At 44.6% G+C, this 20,670-nt stretch overlaps 1 protein-coding gene across 1 annotated transcript in view; it reads right to left on the reverse strand.

The window, feature by feature from the left end:
* Positions 1-364: 364 nt before the first annotated feature.
* LOC138258619 (phospholipase B1, membrane-associated-like) overlaps positions 365-20,670 on the reverse strand; it is a 198,627-nt gene continuing 178,321 nt past the window's right edge. Inside the window, exons 13-16 of the mRNA XM_069205964.1 lie at positions 7,989-8,093; positions 5,305-5,400; positions 2,235-2,306; positions 365-1,593 (exon numbers count right to left, since the gene is read on the reverse strand). Of these exons, the coding sequence (XP_069062065.1) occupies positions 1,534-1,593; positions 2,235-2,306; positions 5,305-5,400; positions 7,989-8,093 (333 nt within the window). The 3' untranslated portion in view covers positions 365-1,533. The remainder of the gene's footprint in view (positions 1,594-2,234; positions 2,307-5,304; positions 5,401-7,988; positions 8,094-20,670) is intronic.

The following is a 20,670-nucleotide window of genomic DNA, read 5'->3' on the forward strand; positions in this document are numbered from 1 at the left end:
AAATTGTTTTGACCTCATTTTTCACGTTTTTTCTGCCGATAGTTTTGGAAAGAGCTCAGATGCATGTGTACGCACATTGACATCTGTGTGATGAACAGTTTGCAGTGTACAGGACAAAATATTTGTGAAGCATAATTGTTGACATTCCTTATGAAAAGTTACTTGATTTTAAATATATTTTGCAGCACAGCCAGCACCTAAACAATGAGTTATTAAATATGTTGGGTGAGCAGTATATTATGTTCCTTATCCTTTAGGAATAGGATAGCCCTAACCACATATATCGACAATGGGAGTAAATTCCGCTTGTGTGATATTGTAACTTTTGCATGTCTAAACTTAGTAATATTAAGACCGTTTTTTAATCATATACACATTTATTTGGCATTAGTTATTAGGAAGAACAACTAATAATTACAAAGGGTTTCTTCGATGAAACATTTGGAGTAATGAAGACAGACACTGGTCATGTCACTGTTCTTTATATAGTGTGAGGCAGCTGCCATCAAGGTGAGAATGAACAGGAGACAGTGGTGCCTGCGACATTTGACTGCACTGTAAGAGAAAGTATCCAATTCATTCAGGAACACTACCATGATAATTTAGCAGAGAAGAAGCAATCCCTGCCCCAGTCACTGACACTTAGGGCTGCAGCGTCAGCCATGCACTGTGGCATTCCCTGTGCACAGGAAGCATAGCACAAAGCCAAAGCTAACAAAGGACCTGCTTACTCCCGCCTCCTTTTCAGTCCTTGGCAGCCATTGCAGCGAGGAGAGGGATGAAAATGCTGGAGGAGAAGGAAAACAATCGGGTACATAGAGTGTCACTTTCTTAGCTGTAATAGCAAATCGTTAAGCTAATCGGACCCTTCACGACACAGGAACTAATTCTAACTGGAAAATTACAAATTGAGGTTATTTGTTTAGAAAGGCTGTGTAGCAACAGTGATGAGGTAGTTGGAAACTCACGTTGATCAGCTTACTCAAGGTTACGGAGAGCAGTGAGGAATTTGTGATCAGCTTAGTCTAGGATGATGGCAGCTGTGGGGTGCATACAAGATCAGAAACTGGCTTACTAAAGGTTGAGGACAGCAGCGCCGATCACTCATGATTAGTTATCTGCTTACCTAAGAACCGCATTAGGGGTCATTGACGATCAGTGCTGGGTTTCTTCCAAGAAGATTACAGAGGTGGGAATCATTCATGATCAGCATTTAGTTGAGGACCACAGTGGGGATCATTCATAATTGATGATTGGCCAAAGATTAAGAAGAGTGCTGGGAGTTTTTTTATACAAAGAGGCAGATAATCAGACACATCTGTCCTAAGATTGCTTTCACCTTTGCTTCACATGACTCCATGATTACGCCCCTTCTGCTGAAGTGCACTCATGGTAAACCACCCTATCTTTCTGCTCCCCAAGACAGGAGGATGAGTTTTGGAGAGGGGTTTCTTTATATTCATCCATAATATACAGCTCTCAAAGAACAAATACTGTCATTAGGAGGATGAGGATGTGAAACGCATCGGGTCCTTATGGCGAAGAAGAGGCCAGAGAGCGAGATCTTCTTCCAGTGTTAATATATGGATGTGCCTGTTTGAAGACAAAGACCAGGATTTAGCTTTTATGGGTTCTTGCGTGCTATTGGCTATTCAGTGTTAAAAACGATTGCTAGATTTTTTTCATTTGTCATTAAGAAGCATTATCTGTCTCAACAACAAGGAACATGCGCAATCAGTGCTATTAAGTGACTCCTGTCACAAGCCAGCACTCAAAGTACAGGCACAACTAGAACTTATACTCTCTGCTCACTCTACTTATGAAAGACTAGCGTCATACACGCACGTCATACATACACTTCGACCTTTCTAGGAGTGATGGATTGTTTTTTTAGATAGACATCCACGTAGAACAACTACATTTCTCTTGCTCTACACATGATCAATTTCTGATCATACCCATTAAAAACCCAATACCTGTATATTCGGCGTCATTGATGATTTGATCAGCTACTTTGCATCTAACACATAGAAGCAGAAATGGCTTGCATTTACTTTCCATCACAGTGCACTCTGGAATACTGATAAATCACCCACGCAGATTAGTGGCAGGTTTGTACTATGCCACTAATACGTATCTGCCACCGCTACAGACGCAGCTCACACTTGTGAAACCTTCTTAATTACTGATGATGACGAATGAGCATTGTGTTGTGTCTGTGAGATTAACTTTACCTCTGATGGACAAATTAGCTGTACTGGTGTAGAAAAGGTATCAAATTCAAACTTCTGTCCTTCTGGCTGGAACTATAAGGAAACACATACATCAGTAAAATGATCCTTGTAACATTCTCTTGTCTCATCGCTCTGCTTTCTCTATTGTTTCTTCCAACATAAATGTTCATGGCCTCTCAGACCTCACACCTCATTGACGCAGAGTGAGGCCGGTGGTCCATGATGACAGTCAAGGGGCATACCCAGCATGGTGGGCATTTCCTTTAAGATCTACATATACTGATTTGGGAAACCTGTGACATGGCATACAAGATCACACATCTCACACGTTTTTATAATATGGATTAATTCATATTGACCATTTTTATAGGTCACAACTCATACTGAATTGTCTCTTTCTGCTTAAATGGTCAATGCTGTTATTGCCCAACTCATTTGTGCTCACTTGCAGCTGAGTAGAATGCCTTTCTCTCAAAGGAACATCCAAGTAATGGTTTTGGCAGATTATTTCACGTTCACCCTTTTTAAAATGTTATATTTGTTATGCAGTGGGCACCACATAAAAGTATCATATGTGACTCGGTAACAACATCATATGAGACAAATCTATACTCGATTAATACCTCTAACATTACAAAACGTATACTTTACATAAGTAAATGCATCGGTAAATAATTAACGATTAAAAAGCCCTACCAGCAATGTCTCTATTTCTTTATATTACAACATCAGTCGTAAAATATCATCCTGGCATGTTCCATGACACCTTCGAGCCCTCCCTCCGTTCAGTAATTTCAAACGTGCACATATCAACTAAAAACACATTTTCTCAAAATTATTACAAAATATGTATTCGTGGGGCGAATAGAGATGTCCCTTTTTTACAACATTCCATGCTAAGTGGACGACGTTTGGCCTGCTTAGAAGTATGGAGTATGGTATGAAAAGGAACACACAGCAGGTACCGTAGTTGCCTTGCAGCCTATACTTTGCAACCCTCTGTAGAGGACACTGTAAACAAGTTTATATATGAATGATATATGTGCCATGCCTCGTTTATATGAACAGTACCAATCTTATGGAGTATATTGAAAGCGAAAAAGCAAGTGTGGGAGTGTCAAATAATAGATCCAATTTGCTCTAGAATATACTTAAGGCAATCAGGGATCAGTATTACTTAAAACAATCATGGTTCAATGTTAACACTTATCAACACCTTAAACAAGAACCAGAGAACTCTGAGGTCCTATGAAGTTAAAGTTTTATGAACATCATTGAGTGCTATTGTGGCTGATTTTTCACATTTACATTTTTGATATTTTGAAACAAGGTTAGTTGTTGCTTGCTGGGCTTGGTTTGTGTAAATGGTTTGCAGGTGGTTGACATTAATACTCATTTTAGGGACCTGGACCTATTTTTCATCATCCGAGTTTAACTCAGAGCAAGGAAGAGAAAAGAAGTAAAGAGGTCAGAAAGAGGAATGGAACAATAGGAAAGCAGTGACAACGGGAGAAAGAAGGGGAATAAAACGAACCTTAAAGAGGGAAATAAATTGACAGCAAGTGTAGGCTGGTGGAAGAAAGAGGCACTATGTGCATGAAAAATAAGCAGCATTCGAGTTTGAGAACCTTACATTTGGGAGCGCCACCTAACAGAAAACATTGGGGCCATCAGTGCTTAATGTTTCTTAGAAACTCTCCGCCGCTGCTACTGAATGTCATGGTTACGGGTGTCAAGCCTTTCTGTCTGGTATGTATTTCACATCATGCCTCATTCATCCACCAATATACACCTTTTACCCCTGTATCTCACTCTCATGAGCTCCTTTTCATCCCTGCATTACCTTTTCCACTGTTTTTTTAAACCTTCTCTTCCTCCTTGCCCGCTTTGCTGCTTTTTTCTCTCTTGTTCTGTCCTGGGTTAAAGTCTGATGCATAAAATCAAGGCCCTGATTTATACTTTTTCGTACAAAACTGCACCGACTCAGTTTTGCACCAAAAAGTTTAGCACCGGCTTGCACCATTTCTGTGCACCGGCTGGGCACCATATTTATGGAATGGTGCAAGCCCGTACAAAGGGTAGGCTAGCTGCAAAAAAAATGATGTCAGTCGGGTGGGGCTGGCGGTATGGAAGAAGGGGGTTTTGCACCAAAAAATGACATTAGGCAGGTTAGAGGAAAAAACAAATGACTCTAACTTGCCTAGAGTCATTTTCTGATGCAAAAGCATCCATACCACATGACTCCTGTCTTAGAAAAGACAGGAGTCATGCCCACCACACCCCAATGTCCAGCACAGGCACCACACCCCAATGTCCAGCACAGGGGACCAGGGTCCCCTGGGCATGGCCAGTGCACCCAGTGCCATGTAGGGGGGCTATTTCATGGCCCCCAATGGCACTATAAAACAAAATGCTTACCTGAACTTACCTATACTTACCTTGGATGGGGTCCCCCATCCTCCTCTGTCCCTCTGGAGTAAGTGGGGGTGTCCCTGGGGAGGGCATCTGTGGGCTTATTCCATGGTGTCCCACCATTAAAATAGGCTCACAGGTCCCCTAACGCCAGCCCTGACCCAGGCGTTAAAAAATGGGGCAAACCAAGCTTTGCACCATTTTAGACCCTGCCTCTCTCCCATGCACCATTTTTGCATGGGAGTATAAATATGGAGTTAAGGCCATAGATTCATTGTATGCATGGGAACGCCTACCTTGCATCTCATTAAGGCAAGGTAGGTTTCCACTTCCAAAAAATAACTTTAACTCCATAAATTTAGTGCTAGACAGGTCTAGCGCCAAAGTATAAATATGGAGTTAGTTTTGAACTGAATTAGAGTGAAAAAATAAATTACGCTAATTCAGTGCAAACAGAGTATAAATATGCCCCCAAGTGTCAAGCCTCAAAAATGAGTGCTGGTGGGCCCCACCTCTACCCACCCGCTCAAAGTAAGCACTGGGGACGTGCACTCACCTTGTAACAAGTGAAACATTGTTCACCTAGAAGTCAAATCTTTCACTGATCAACAATTTCTACATTTGTACAGTAGCTTAAATACACCAATGAGACACATACCATGTTGTTCCATAGCCCCTTTGCAAGTTCTTCATGACCTTTGATTGTAAAGTGAAAGCAGTCCGGGGCAAAAAATGAGTAATCAATTTTACCATTCTACAGAGAAAAGAGAAACAAAAAAAGTTAAGCCCCTGTTGTCTTCCAGTGAGTCTCCATGACAGCCTGTGAAAAAGAGCTTTACACTGATATATGTTTGGGCAGTTTTATAGTTGACTATTTCACAGATGTAAGCTTTCCCCACATGTCAGAGTTTTCGCTTTATTATGATCATATGAAGCCTGACTGCTGATAATTAGGTATGTAACAATGCAACCAAGGAACCATACATTTTTAGGTTGAGTGTGCAAGCGCTTTGACCTTTTGTAAGTATTGTGGAGTTTTAATCATGTCCATGTCACACCCATGACTTTCACTCGTTGGTGGGTTTGCCTTTCAAAAATCACTTGATGTCATTGTAAAAGCTTTATGTTTGTCCCCACCTTGAGGCTTTTTGTCACACCTTGCAGACTGACCCTGTTACATGGATTATTGCACGATTGTTGAGATACTTCAGCGTGGGCAAAGTATACTTTTTGTCTCTCCCTTTCATGCTGTATGACGGTCATGGTGCTCACAGTGCGAAGAGGCACAGAAGCATGAACTCGATCAGCAGTATTGGAGCGTTGGTCACATTGTTCACAGTTACCTAATCAGAGTCATTTCTTGAGGATCTCCCCTTAAAACACTTGAGACTGGTAAATCCTTTACATAAAACAGAAATCCTCAAAACAAAAGCGGCACTCCCGGCACAGCAGGAGAGCTGATACTACAATATTCACTGCTCTCTGAAAACACACCCCATAATGCTTTGCAGGGCATTACTTTTACAACCATTTTTGCTCATAACTCAGACTGTGGCGGTCCTAGGACAATGGGACCACCTAAAAAAGTTTCACCACAATGTGCTCTTTCTGTCTAGGTCATCTCTGGGTCCCCACAATAGGTTAGAGGGGACTCCAATATAATAAACCCTCCAACCATTCAGTGTCTTTATAAGTGTTCTCATAGCTGGAATTTTTGTTTTACAGGTGGGAATAGCTTGTGTTTTGAGAGCCTTGTCTGTAATCATCATTGCTATCCACCTGCTACTCCTGAAAACATGTAATGCACTATGTTCTCTTGGGGCTACATATATGGTTATTTTGCATTATTTATTGCTATTTTCATTTTGTGTGGTTATGCCATCTAGGCGCTAACTATAGCTACGTGACCAGGTTTCTTACAAATGCTATTTTCATTGTAGTATCCTCCAGGGGCTGTTGTAAGCATTACAATCATATCAACATATTAAAATACTCGTGGCACGGAAACTTGCCCCATAATGCTTTGTGGGGCATTCATTTTTCAAACCAGTTTTGCTCATAACTCAGCCTGTGGTGGTCCTGGGACAAAGGGACTAACTTCAAAACATGGGCCACAATGTGCTCTTTCTGTGTACTTCATCTCTGGGTCTCCACACTAGGTTAGTGTTGACCCCAAAATAATAACCCCTCCCACCATTGTCTTTTAAGCTTTCCCATGGCTAGATGTTTTGTTTTACAGCTAGGAGAACTTTTGTTTTTTAAAGGCCTTATTTGTAACATCATTGTAGTAGGCCTGCTAGCCTTAAAAATGCCCTCTGGGGGTTAAGTATATGGTTACACTGCATTACTTCTCATGTTTTTTTCATGGGTTATGCTCTCTAGGGGCTAACAATATGGTTACGTGACTATGTTTCTTACAAATTATACTTTTGTTATATTGCTTCCTAGAGGATGTTTTGACCATCACAGTCTAATGCCAAAGGTTTATTTCTGATGAAGGTTTATATGATGATGGTATATGTTTTAATAATCTCACCTTATTACAATTATTACCATAATTCAGGCCAATTTAACATCCTTATTACACTGTGACTGTTTGAACACTCTTGATAAGGTTGGATGACCCTTCTAGTTTATTTCTCCTCTGTGTCCGTTTTGTGTCTTTTTTGGGGGGAATTGTGTTAGCCAGCCAGGAACTCTGATAGTGGTGTAATGAAAGTGGAATTCTATTGGAATTAGCATGGCAATTTTAATTTAGGTTGCTAAATGGCAGCATTTTCATTTTTTTATGCAGATAGAGGAAGAAGGTAAATTGAAGTGCTTTAGTTATATGCAGGGCCAGTGGAGTTATATGGAGGTAAAGGATGAAATTATGAGGTAGAGTTGTACCAATTTATGTGGCAAACAAAGTCCAGGTATGAATTTACAATGCTAATAGCTGTAACTCAAGCAAATGTGAGATCTATTGCATTACAAATGTTTGTTTTAAACTGACTTGTTTTTTTCAAGTATCGTGAAATTGATAGCGGGTCTGGTTAAACAGTTTCATTCTGACTGAATATTGTATAGGAGGAGTGCTCTGAAAGTGCAGAGTGTGATTGTAGTGTTAGCAGGGTGATTAAGTCCATGGGAAGTCGTCTTTCATTGGCATTTCCTTTGCACTGCTGTTTGCTTAATGGATGCTCTGTGAGTCAGTGGCACTTGCACATGAGAGGAAGTGTATGATCGTGGTGCTGAGAAAGTTGTTATCTACCATCAAATGAATATTTTCCTCACATGTGTGGACATGTGATTCCACACGTCTCTACCTCCCTGATTCAAATTTAACCATAGGATACTTACAGAATCTTTAGGTGGCTGCACCCGTTTTAAGAATGGTTGCAATATTACTGCAAAGTCCTCTGTGTTTTTATACCTGTCAGAAGATACAAGTTCTTCTAACCTATTCTGTGGAGAGAAACACAACACAAATTGTCACAACTGTTGCTTTTGGAGACAAATGTTAGGCAAAGACACAGAGAGTAAACACATAAGCACAATAGTAAAGAAAGAAGGTATGAGCTTCATGTAAAAGTCCATAATATTCCCAATACAAATAAATAAATTGTACCTTCTATCACACATACAATTCAAGCACATTAGTACAGATATATTACCTTATTGTCAGTGAGTATCAAGTGGTACTGCATGTCTGAAAGATGCTAACATTTTATTTCCCATATATATAGAATTTCATGGGGAGGTTTCTGGGAAGTCATGAAGGTATTGCAAACTGTAATTTACTAAATATAGATGTGAATATTATATAAAAATAGAGACTTGCATGTATTTCCCACCGATGTAGACCATTAAGATATTCCATTTTGAAAAACAATCACAATACCTCCTTCAGGCATATAGGGCTACATGTAGCGATTTCCTAATTGTGATTTCCTGTGAACCACAATCAGAAAATTGCTATTTGTAATGTATGAAACTCTTTTGAGTTTCATTTACGATTCCTAGTTTGTCGCAAATAAACCTACCTCATGAACATCAATGAAGTAGCTTGCAGTTTGTGACCCACTAGGAACAGTGGTCATCAATGGGATTGTGGCCTATGGGTTCAGCAGACCACCATGTCTGTGATCGCTTTTAAATAAAGCAATCTTTTTTTTAACGCAGCCTGTTTTCCTCAACCCCTTGGGTGCCATGGACATAACGGTTATGTTCTCGGCTGCATCGCTGATGTGTCCACGATGTAACTGTTACGTCCTGCACCTGGCCCACTGGGGGAGCACTAGTGCTCCCCCCACGCCCCAAGGGCAAAGATGGCAGCGGAATCGCTTCCGCTGCTACCTCAGACTCCCCACCTCGGGGCATCTTAAGACGTCAGCACGTGATCTCGCACCGACCTCATCAGAGGCCGCTCATCAGAAGTCTGAGGAGAAACTGATTGGTTTCACCTCAGAGCGGGGGAAGGGGCAGGTCAAAGAGGCATGAAAAGAAAGGAATGACCACTAGACACCAGGGACTTTGTTTATTTTTTAATTCTGAAATGAGGGGAAAGGCTCCTTGGGCAAGGGTCGCTCCCTAAGGGGGCATTTTTATTTAGGCCATTTCTGCCCCCCTTTGGGGGCAGATCGGCCTATTTAAAATTAGGCCCCTCTGCCCCCAAGGGGGGCAGAAACCTATAGGCACCAGGGATCTTTTTTTTTCACAGAAGAGTAGGGGCCCCTTAGGCAAAGGCCCCTCCCTTGGGGGGAAATATTATTTAAGGCCATTCCTGCCTCCTTTGGGGGCAGATCGGCCTATTTTTTTCAAGCCCATCTGCCCCCGGGGGGGGCCGAAACTACCAGACACCAGAGATTTTTTTGTTTTGTTTTACATAAGGGGATCAGCCCATTAGGCAAGGGTCTCTCCCCAGGGTAGCATAATACATTAGACCGTCTCTGCCCCCCTTTGGGGCAGATCGGCATACTTTACTTAGGTCCATCTGCCCCCAAGGGAGGCAGAAACCACCTAGGCACCAGGGATTGTTGTGTGTGTGTTTTGTTTGGGGGGGCAGCCCCTTGGGCAAGGGTCACTTCCCATGGGGGCACATTACTATTGCCCATTTCTGCCCCCCTTAGGGGCAGATCAGCTATTTGTATTAGGCCCTTCTGCCCCAAAGAGGGTCAGAAACCACTTGAGCACCAGGGATCAGTGTGTGTGTGTGTTTTGTTTGTGGGGGCAGCTCCTTGGGCAAGGGTCACTCCCATGGGGGCACATTACTGTTGACAATTTCTGCCCCCCTATTGTTAGGCCCATCTGCCCCAAGGAGGGTAGAAAGCCCACTAGAAACCAGGGACGATTTGTTTTTTTTTAAAAGAGGGTGGGGGTATGGCCATTCCCCCATCCCACATAAATGGGACAAAGTCATTCTGCCCACCGGTGGGCAGATGGGGTAATTACCCTCTATCTACTCCCTGGGGGGAGAGCGCGCAGGAAGCCTACTAGACGCCAGGGAATCAAAAAATAAAAAAAAGATGGGTATGGGTATGGGCTGCCAACCAGTATGGGCATAGTTATGCCTGCCACCCCAAGTGAAAAGGGTAACAGTTTTTCAGCATCCCTGAAAACTAAAGCATCTCATCCCAACTGCAAGCAAGAGGGCATTTGATTATTTTGGGTTTTGATTTTACATTTGGGCCAAGAGAGGTTGGCTAACTCCTAATATCGTCCCACTTGGAATGGTGAGCGGCTGCACTTTTTGGACTTGGGATGCTGCCACCTAGAAAAATCTGCCAGACCTAGACACATAAGAAAACTAAACATCTGGGTGATTCCAGGGTGTTATGCTTCACATGCACCCCACACCATTTTCTTACCCACAATGCCCCGCAAACCTCCAGCTTTGTTTGAAATCACGCATTTTCCCTACATTTTTGTGATGGAACCTTCTGGAATCTACAGGAATCCACAAAGGCAAATTTCTACTACTCAGCATTGTCGCATCCATACCGATAAAAAATCTGCCCCACTTGTCAGCCTAAAAATGTTTTTTTTCAAACTGCCCTTTTGGACCCGCTTTGGTTCCCCCTCAGTTTTGACATTTTTTTGGCCCTTCCCTCTCTCAGGCACTTGGCCCACCTACACAAATGTGGTATCATTTTTATTGGGAGACAGAGGGAAATGCTGGGTGGTAAGAAATATGCACCGGTGTGATTATCCCACACAGAAATATAAGGGAAAATATGATTTTTTAGCTAAATCTGAGGTTTGCAGCGGATTCTGGGTAAGAAAGTACTCGGGGATCCATTCAAGTCACAACTACATGGACTCCCTCAGGTGTCTAGTTTTCAGAAATGTCTGGGTTTGGTAGGTTTCCCTAAATGATTGCAGAACCCAGGACCAAAAATGCAGGTGCCCCCTTGCAAAAACAGGTAGTTTTGTAATAGATACATTTGATGTGTCCATGTTGTGTTTTGGACCCTTCCCTGTCGCTGGCACTAGGGTTACCCACACGTTAGGTACCATTTTTAGCAGGAGATGTGGGGAAACACTAGGTGGAAGGACGTTTGTGGCTCCCCTCAGATTCCAGAACTTTGTGGCACCGAAATGTGAGGAAAATGTGTTTTTTTAGCCGTATTTTGAGGGTTGCAAAGGATTCTGGGCTACACAACTCAGTGAGAGCCTCACAGGGCACTCCATCTTGGATTCCCCTAGGTGTCTAGTTTTAAAAATGCATAGGTTTTCTATATTTCCCTAGTTGCCGGCTGAGCTAGAGGCTAAAGTCCACAGCTGGTCACTTTGCAAAAAACAGGTCAGTTTTCATTAGAAAAATGTTATGTGTTCATGCTGTGTTTTGGGGCATTTCCTGTTGCGGGCGCTATGCCTACCCACACAAGTGAGGTACCATTTTTATCGGGGACTTGGGGGAATGCTGGGTGGAAGGAAGTTTGTGGCTCCTCTCAGATTCCAGAATTTTCCATCACCAAAACATGAGAAAAAGGTGTTTTTTCAGACAAATTTTGAGGTTTGCAAAAGATTCTGGGTAAGAGAACCAGGTGAGAGCCCCATACGTCACCCCATCCTGGATTCCCCTAGGTGTCTAGTTTTCAGAAATACATAGGTTTGCTAGGTTTCCCTAGATGCTGGCTGAGCTGGAGGCCAAAATCCACAGCTAGGCACTTTCCAAAAAACACATCAGATTTCAATGTAAAAATATGATGTGTCCATGTTGCGTTTTGGAGCGTTTCCTGACGCGGGCACTAGGCCTACCCACACAAGTAAGGTACAGTTTTTATTGGGAGACTTGGGGGAACACAGAATAGAAGGACACGTGTTATTGCCCATTGTCTTTCTCTATGTTCTTTCCTTCCAAATGTAAGACAGTGTGTAAGAAATAAGTATATTTGAGAAATGCCCTGTAATTCACATGCTAGTATGGGGGCTCCTGAATTCAGAGATGTGCAAATAACCACTGCTTCTCAATACCTTATCTTGTGCCCATTTTGGAAATACATAGGGTTTCCTTGATACCTATTTTTCACTCTTTATATTTTACCAAATGGATTGCTGTATGCCCAGTATACAATGAAAACCCATTGCAAGGTGCAGCTCATTTTTTGGCTCTGGGTACCTAAGGTTTTTGATGAACCTACAAGTTCTTTATATCCCAGCAAACAGAAGAGTCCAGCAGACGTAACAGTATATTGCTTTAAAAAAATCTGCCATAGCTGTAAAAAGTTGCTGAAGAAATGGCTGTTTTTCCCAACTCAATTTCAGTATTTTTTAATTTCAGCTGTTTTTTCTGTAAGAAAACCTTGAAGGATCAACACAAATGACCCCTTGCTGAATTCAGAATGTAGTCTACTGTTTCGAAATGTTTAGCTGTCCGGGATACACCATTTGTTTCATACCCATTTTTGTCACTAACTGGAAGGAGGCTGTAAGCTAAAAAAAATAGTACAAATGGGATATGTCCCAGTAAAATTCCAAAATTGTGTTGAAAAATGTGTTTTTAGATTCAAGTCTGCTTGTTCCTAAAAGTTGGGAAGATGGTGATTTTAGCACCGCAAACTGTTTGTTGATGCTATTTGCAGGGGAAAAAACTCATTCTTTCTTCTGCAGTAACCTTTTTCCCCATTTTTCTCCCCCAAAAAACAAATCCTAGCTATATTTTGGCAAATATTTTGGTCTCCTTCAGAGGGACCCACACACTCTGGGTACCTTTAGAATACCTAGGATGTTGGAAAAAAGGGTGCAAATTTGGCATGGATAGCTTATGTGGACACATCGTTATGAGGGCCTAAGTGCAAACTACCACAAATAGCCCAAAAAAGCCTTGGCACAGGAAGGGAAAAGGCCTGACAGTGAAGGGAGTAAAGAAAAACAGGATGTGTTTAAAAAGAAAAAAATGAAATGAAACTAAACTTTTTTTAAGTGAGGCCACTGCCTGCTCCTAAAAAAAGTTTCCTAAACAGTCTCAAAGTGGAAGGGTTCCCAGTTGCTAATGGGTTACCACCAACTTTGAGTTGGCAGATAAGTGTGAATGTTTTGCAACTGCATTACAGTATATGTATAGCTAAAAAAGAATTTATATTATTTTATTGTATACTATTTTAACAACATTTGTTAATTTAAAAATATTTTGAATATATATTGAATAATTGTGAATAGTTTTAATGCATCTTTAAAAAAAATGCTTTCATTTAATATATTTAAATTAATTAAATATGTAATTCAACATTAAGTTAACTTAAGCTGCTGTGACTATTTTTATCATGTTCTATATTTAAAACAAATAAAATGAATTGATAATATTTAAAATAAAATATATGTACTTTTTAAAAGTTTCATAACTTTTAAATATTTCCCTGTGCTTCGCTATACTTTACCAATAGGAAGTCGACGCCTCAGTTCCAGAGGTCTCTGCCATGTGCATGGAACACAACATATGGCAGTAACTTTATGTCTGTATTTTATGTTTATTTAGACACCACAGCCTAAACTGAGGGGGTGGAGACATGTAAATCTACACTTTGTAGTAACTTTATACTTTACCCTCGTGGACATCGAAGGAAAGTGATTTTTAATCAGCGTTTAAAAAGGTTGCTGTATGACAATCTGCTAACGTTAGCAAGCAATGTTGTAAAAGGGTTGTTTACTGTGCACCACCTTTATAAACTTTGCCACAACCTTTAAAAACATTGACAGAGGGAAACTATGGGACAAATTGTCGGAACAGGGTTCAGATGCTTTAAAAGCAGAATAGCCAGTACAGGTTTGAAACTGCGTAGTCAGACAGGGTACAGGTTCCATAAAATGAAGTTTATGAGGTGGGTGTAGATTGCACAAATTGTTGAGTCAATGGAGGATATATTCCATAGTTGTGTGCACCAGAGGTGGGGTATGGTCAAGAACATGTGGGATCGTTGGGCATGGCATGGTTTGGAAGTTGCATGTTAAGGGAAGTTTGACTTCTATGAGGGGCTGGGGCATGCAGCAGAGGCAGTAGTAACTGTGTCAAATGTGATATGGCTTTATTTAATAACATAATGATGCATTTTCCAACAGCAGTGAAAGAAGATCTTTTCTGAGCTGACAGGATAATGCTGTTCAGTTAAACTTTCACTGACCTCTACTTGTTTGCTATTATCTGCAAATTTCAAATAATCAAATTTTTGCCAAAAAGGCCAAGGGTAAGTTTTTTTCTCTAATCAATCAATCTATGGAAACATGAGAGCTAAGGCTCAAGGGTACTGTTTTAATGCAGGTTACATGACCTGGTTCAACAATTAACATGAATAGATGATGGCTAATACTGGGGCTGGGGGGAGTGAGGGGGACTTAAACTCAGATTATGAATTTCCAACAGGTCAAGACCCCTTAGCAAGACTCCTCGTTATTAATGAAATGTTGATAATGGTTATATTTTTGTAGAAATAAACTATTACAAATAACAATGTATCTGAGGTCCATATTGTCATCAGCATAACTCTTGGTAGGAGAGACATTAACGAAAATTGTGCATAAATAGCAGTTCAAAAGTACTGAAGACATTTGAGAAGTTCATTTTCACGTCTGGATTCCTGAAGCAAGGAAACTTTTCCCTTATTCTATTTCTCAGTGGTTACAAAAATGTGACCTTCAGCTAGGAGGCAAATGTGTCAAACATAAATGTATCCAATGATATATAAACTGAATTTGACCCTCGAATTTGAGAAAATGCAGGCTTTGTCTTAAATTCAAGACTGGGGCCTTATTACAAAACATTTTTGACTGGCGCTTTTTGTGTGTTAGACTAAGGCAGTGCTTTTACCTAACACCTTTTACCACTGAATTACAAAATAGGATTCTCGAGGTGGTAATGTGCAACAAGAAAGATTGTGCATATTTGTTTTGTGCCATTATTTTGGGGTGGTGATGTGTTCTGCTGTTTTTTTGTTCTGCTGCGTATTTGTGCTGCACCATTGCAATGTGATTTTGTGGTGACCTACTACAGTTACTTTGTTGCATTCTATTGTTTTGGGTCAGGGAACGGAGGCAGGGTCGAGTGATCCCAAAAGGTAACACTTAGTAAGGAGACAAGGGAAGGTACTATCAGGTTACTCAAAGTATAACTCAGGATACTAAACAATAGAGGCCAAGAGCTAGACTAGAACAAAGTATGATCAAAATAAGGGGTGTGCTGGTATATGAACAAGAGGCCTCTTAGTAGGTTAGAGAAAGCCCAGCAGTTTATTAATAGTTAATACAATAACCCAAATATATTGAATACAACTGATAATTTAAGTGAATAATATAGTAACAGCTCAGTTACAATAGAAAATTCTCTCTTAAGAAAACCAGCTTGCGTATTGATGAACAAACATGACAAATATATATCCATTATATATACATATTAAATCAGAAAGAAAATATGAAAATACATAAAACTGTACCAAGAGACAATTCATGGAGGTTTACAGACCTCCTCAATTCTAGGAAAGTGAGTATGTGAAGCGTAAGACAAAGAGTTTAAGTAATTTGTAATGGGTACCCATAACATATCTCTTTTAATGGCAAGGGATATCGAGGAAACATAAGCTCTATCAAGTCTATGATTATAGCATACACCATACCACCAAGCTTGAAAAGACAACTTTGAAGAATCCTTCCAAGACTCAGGCCCTCATTACAACCCTGGTGGTCGGTGATAAAGCAGCGGTAATACCGCCAATAGGCCGGCGGTAACAAAAATGGAATTATGACCGTGGCGGAAACCGCCCACACAGACTGCCACTTTAACACACCGACCCCCAAGGCGGTAGCAACAAGCACCGCGGCAGTAACTGCCAACAGCCAGGCGAAAGACAATGTACCGCCCATACTATTACAACAGGCCTATCCGCCACTTTTTCCGGGGCGGTACCAACGACATCAAAAACACAGCAGCAACAGTACACAGAAGGCAAAGGACTCAACCATGGAGACACAGGGAAAAACCACGCTGCCATGGAGCCCGAGTTGCAGGTGTTACCCATGCTCGTCTATCTTCTTCTTCACTATGAACATCAACGCCGGCGCAGACTACCACGGTGAGCACAGCCACCTAGCACACAAGGGATGAGGGAGGAAAAAGAGAGTGACACACACACACACAACACCCCCACCCCCAACACCAGACACACAAGCAGAAGCAGTAACATTACATATTCACCCCGTACCCCTCAGGAATAATGCAAGGACAAAAGGAATTGATTAAAGTGAGTGTAATAAGATAATAATCTACATATTTGCGTTTCAAAATCAAAACAGTATATACATATATACAAATGGAGGAATATAGCCCAGTCCACAATGCCCGTGGGCCAGAGGGCCACATCACATAGGCAAAGGCCCCACTTGACCCCTGCAACAACATGGAGAGAACACCGCAGGGGCATCAGGTCGAAAATACGCAGGCACCTCAATGGGACGGGGAACGGGGGCACCTAAGCCGGAAGATAGTACAACGGCACTGGTCCTGGAGGGGGCTACATGCCCTGTGCAATGTCCTGAGGAGTGCAAAGCCACAGTCTCTCAAGTGGGTGGTTTGCCCACTGCTTGGTCCTGGGGAGTGCAAAGCGACAGTCTCTCTAGTGGATGGCTTCTTCCACTGGTTCTGGAGGGGGCTTTGTGCCCAGTGTGCTTCATCCTGGCAAGGAGGGGGTGAGTGGATGGCTTCTCCACTGGTTCTGGAGGGGGCCTTGTGCCCAGTGTGCTTCATCCTGGCAAGGAGGGGGTGAGTGGATGGCTTCTCCATTGGTTCTGGAGGGGGCCTTGTGCCGAGTGTGCTTCATCCTGGCAAGGAGAGGGTGAGTGAATGGCCTCTTCCACTGGTTCTGGATGGGGCCTTGTGCCCAGTGATGCTGATCTTAGGGAGTGCAAGGTCACAGTCTCTCACCTGGGTGTCATATCCACAGGATTGCATGGTCCAGGAAGCAAGACAGTCCATGGAGGCAGGACTACACACTGCCCGCCGGCGGCAACGGCTGCTCAGTGGTGGCAGTAGCGGGGCTGGTGTCGGGCCTGGCAGTGGTGGGGGGAGGCTCCTGCCCGTCCCCTGCAGCCTCGGATGCATCCCAGTGGGGCTGCTTGCGGTGCTGGCAGTGGTGGGGGGAGGCTACTGCCCATCCCCTGCAGCCTCAGATGGCTGCCCACTGAAGCTACTGGCGGTGCTGGCAGTGGTGGGGGGGCTCCTGCCCGTCCCCTGCAGCCTCGGATGGCTGCCCACTGGGGCTGCTGCTGCTGGTGGTAGGAATGCCAGTGGTGAGGGGAGGCTCCAGCCCTTACCCTGCAGCCTCGGACGGCTGAACTGCCATGGTTGGAGGAGGCGGCTCAGAATCAGTTCCAGCTCAGGCCTCCTGTCCGTCCTGCCTGCAGGGGCCGGCCCCTTGCCCTTGGCAGCCGGTGATGCCTCCTTACCCTTGCCAGCCAGTGGTGCCTCCTTGCCCTTCACCTTGGCAGCTGATGGTGGCTCCTTGCCCTTCACCTTGGCAGCTGGTGCAGGCACACTGTCAGTGCTGATGGCTGGTTCCCTGGAGCCTGTCCCACCTGCATTAGCTGCTGATACTACTGTGCCCGTGGATTGGGTGGCTGAGGTGCTCGCCTGGGTTCTGACCACCCTGGCCGACGTGAAGGACGAGGGGTGAGGGGTAGGGAAAAGCTCAACAGCGGAGAGGAAAAGCCTCTTAGGGACACTGGGGCGGGAAGAGGATAAAGGTCTGGGAGTGGAGGAAGAGGGAGTGGTTGTAGGAGGTGTCAGTCTGCTGTGTTTGGGTGCAGGTGCAAGGGTTGGATGCTGTTGTGAGGTAGATGGCTGTTGGGTGTCTGAGTGCCTGGGTTTGGGTACTTTGGGAGGAGGGGGCACAGACACAGTGGGAGAGGACACAGGGGATGTGTGCACAGATGTGGGGGTGGTGACTGCCAGTGAGGGGTGTGTAGTGATAGGCGTGATGGTGATGGCGGTAGTGGATGAGGATGTAGTGCATGCAGGTGTGAGTGGTGACGCTATTGGGAGGGTGGTGGATGACGAGGGGGACACAGTGGAGGCAGTGAATGTTGGTGTGTCTGCATCTGGATGGTGTTTGTGTGAGTGCCTGTGGGATGATGTGTGGTGCTTGTGTTTGCCGGAACACTCCTGTGTGCATGCTGGTCTGAATGTGTGCTTGGGATAGGTTGGGGTTCAAGGGAATAGGACTGGGCCATCAGGGGGAGTTCAGAGCCTGGATTGATCTCTGTTGAGCCACCATTCCAGTGTAAATGCCCTACAGAAATGCATTTGTCTGTTGCCTTTGGGCTGCCAGCCCCTGGATGGCATTCACAATAGTTGACTGCCCAACAGAGATGGATCGCAGGAAGTCAATAGCCTCCTCACTCAGGGCAGCAGGGCTGACTGGGGCAGGGCCTGAGGTGCCTGGGGCGAAGGAGATGCCCATCCTCCTGGGTGAGCGGGCACGGGGAACACATTGAGGGGCTGCTGGGACAGCAGTGCTGGTACTGGGGTGGCAGCTGTACCTGTAGTTGGGTTGGCCACAGAGGTGACCGCCACCACCAGGGAGCTTCCATCGGAGGAGGTATCACTATCAGAACTGTCCCCTCCAGTCTCCGCAGTGGTGCTTCCCTCGCCCTCCGTCCCACTGGTGCCCTCACTGTCGGTGGATTCGGCCTCATGGGCCATGTGGGATGCAGCTCCATCTGTCGCAAGTGCCTCTGCTCCTCCACCAGATGCTGCTAATGCACAGAAGGACAGGGTGACAAAACAAAAGGGGGGGGAGACAAAGGATACACTTGGTCAATGGCTGCACCAACACACTGTTGGCGTACACAGCACCCTCCAACAGGGAACAGGCCTACGCACTATGCAATGCAATGCCAGTCACAATGCTAGTAACCAGCCCAAGGATAGGAATACTTAACTCCAATTGCAGCATACCTCACACCCACAGACCCCTGCCCAGTAGTGGATGCCTACTAGCATTGTAGGAGATGGGGTTATGCAGCTCCTGCCCAACATGGGACCTACCCTGCAATGTCCGGCCTGGCCTAGGGGCCCCCACAGGCCCACATCTCCCGCCCGGAGACCACCCCACCACGCTCAAGTGGTAGACTTGGAAACTGTACTCACCCCCATGTGGCTGCTGTCATGCCCTCAAGCGCCCATCCAGCTCCAGATATGCCACCGCCAGTATGCGGAACATCGGGGGGGTCAGGGTTCGACGGGCACCCCTTCCTCGTTGGGAGGCCATACCCAGCTGGGCCTCCGCCGTCTTCCGTGCCTCAGGTCCTCCCACCATTTGCGACAGTGGGTGCTCTGCCTGCCGTAGACCCCCAGGGTCCGCAAGTCCTTGGCGATGGCACTCCATATACCCTTTTTCTGATGGACGCTGACCTGCAGACAAATAAACATAGAAAAAAGTATCAGCCATACCGTCCGGCCTGTTACATTCATGGCCCACCATATTCCTCGTATCCCCTTAAGCACAGACATTGCCCAGCATACATGCAGCACGCTGCCCAGGCCCCTTCCACCCCACCTTACACGAGGCTCTCACACACAGCACTCCATGCATTCATGCCCCGTGCATCATGCTCACAGTGTACTCACCTGTTGGTCTCCTGAGGCCCATATAGCATTTGGTACTGGGGTAGGACCTCATCCACCAGTCTCTCCAACTCCGTAGCGGTGAAGGCAGGGGCCCTTTCCCCAGTGACTACAGCCATGGTCGGTTCCAGACAAAGGTCACAACAGCAGAACAGATAGAAAATGGCAGTCCCGTCCGCGGCAGTGCATACTGTCACCTCCGGCGTGCGTCACCACTGGCCACTGTAACCCATAGGGCCCAATGACAACCAATGAGGAGTTGCACAGTGGTACTTGACCTCCTCCAGCAACGGCGCACATCATCAGCGGAATTACCTCCTTTCCACATGTCCATCCACACAGGACAGGCAGATGCCATTTCAGGGGGGTGGGGCAGGCCATGGCCCCTAACTGCGTCACAGTACACATAGGCACCATTTGGGCCTATCCAACAACATTCTGTTTCAGTCACAACATGCAATGCAGTGTACAGTTTGGAAATGTGGAATACTAGCCAGCCGCTCCCCGTTTTGCCCCCTAGATTACAACCACTGCAGATGAATAGGAGATGGAGATATCCCCCCGTGCACAGACCCCAGGTGGACTTGGCAAAAATGGAGGACAGGCACATTATTCTCACCTACAGACTTGACAGGGCCACAATCACGGAGCTGTGTGCCCAATTGGAGCTAGACCTGATATCTGCTATCCATCACCCCACTGGGATCCTTCCTCTTGTGCAAGTCCTATCTGTGCTTCATTTCTTGGCAACTGGTTCTTTCCAAGTGACAGTGGGCTTGGCAGCAGGAATGTCACAGGCAATGCTCTCAATAGTGCTGACCAGAGTGTTGTCTGCCCTGATTAAACACATGCGCAGCTACATTGTTTTCCCCCAGGTTGAGGATTTGGCCACAGTTAAAGCTGACTTCTATGCAATGGCACATATCCCCAACA

The sequence above is a fragment of the Pleurodeles waltl genome, chromosome 9, assembly GCF_031143425.1.
Source record: "Pleurodeles waltl isolate 20211129_DDA chromosome 9, aPleWal1.hap1.20221129, whole genome shotgun sequence".
Classification (NCBI taxonomy): Eukaryota; Metazoa; Chordata; class Amphibia; order Caudata; family Salamandridae; genus Pleurodeles; species Pleurodeles waltl.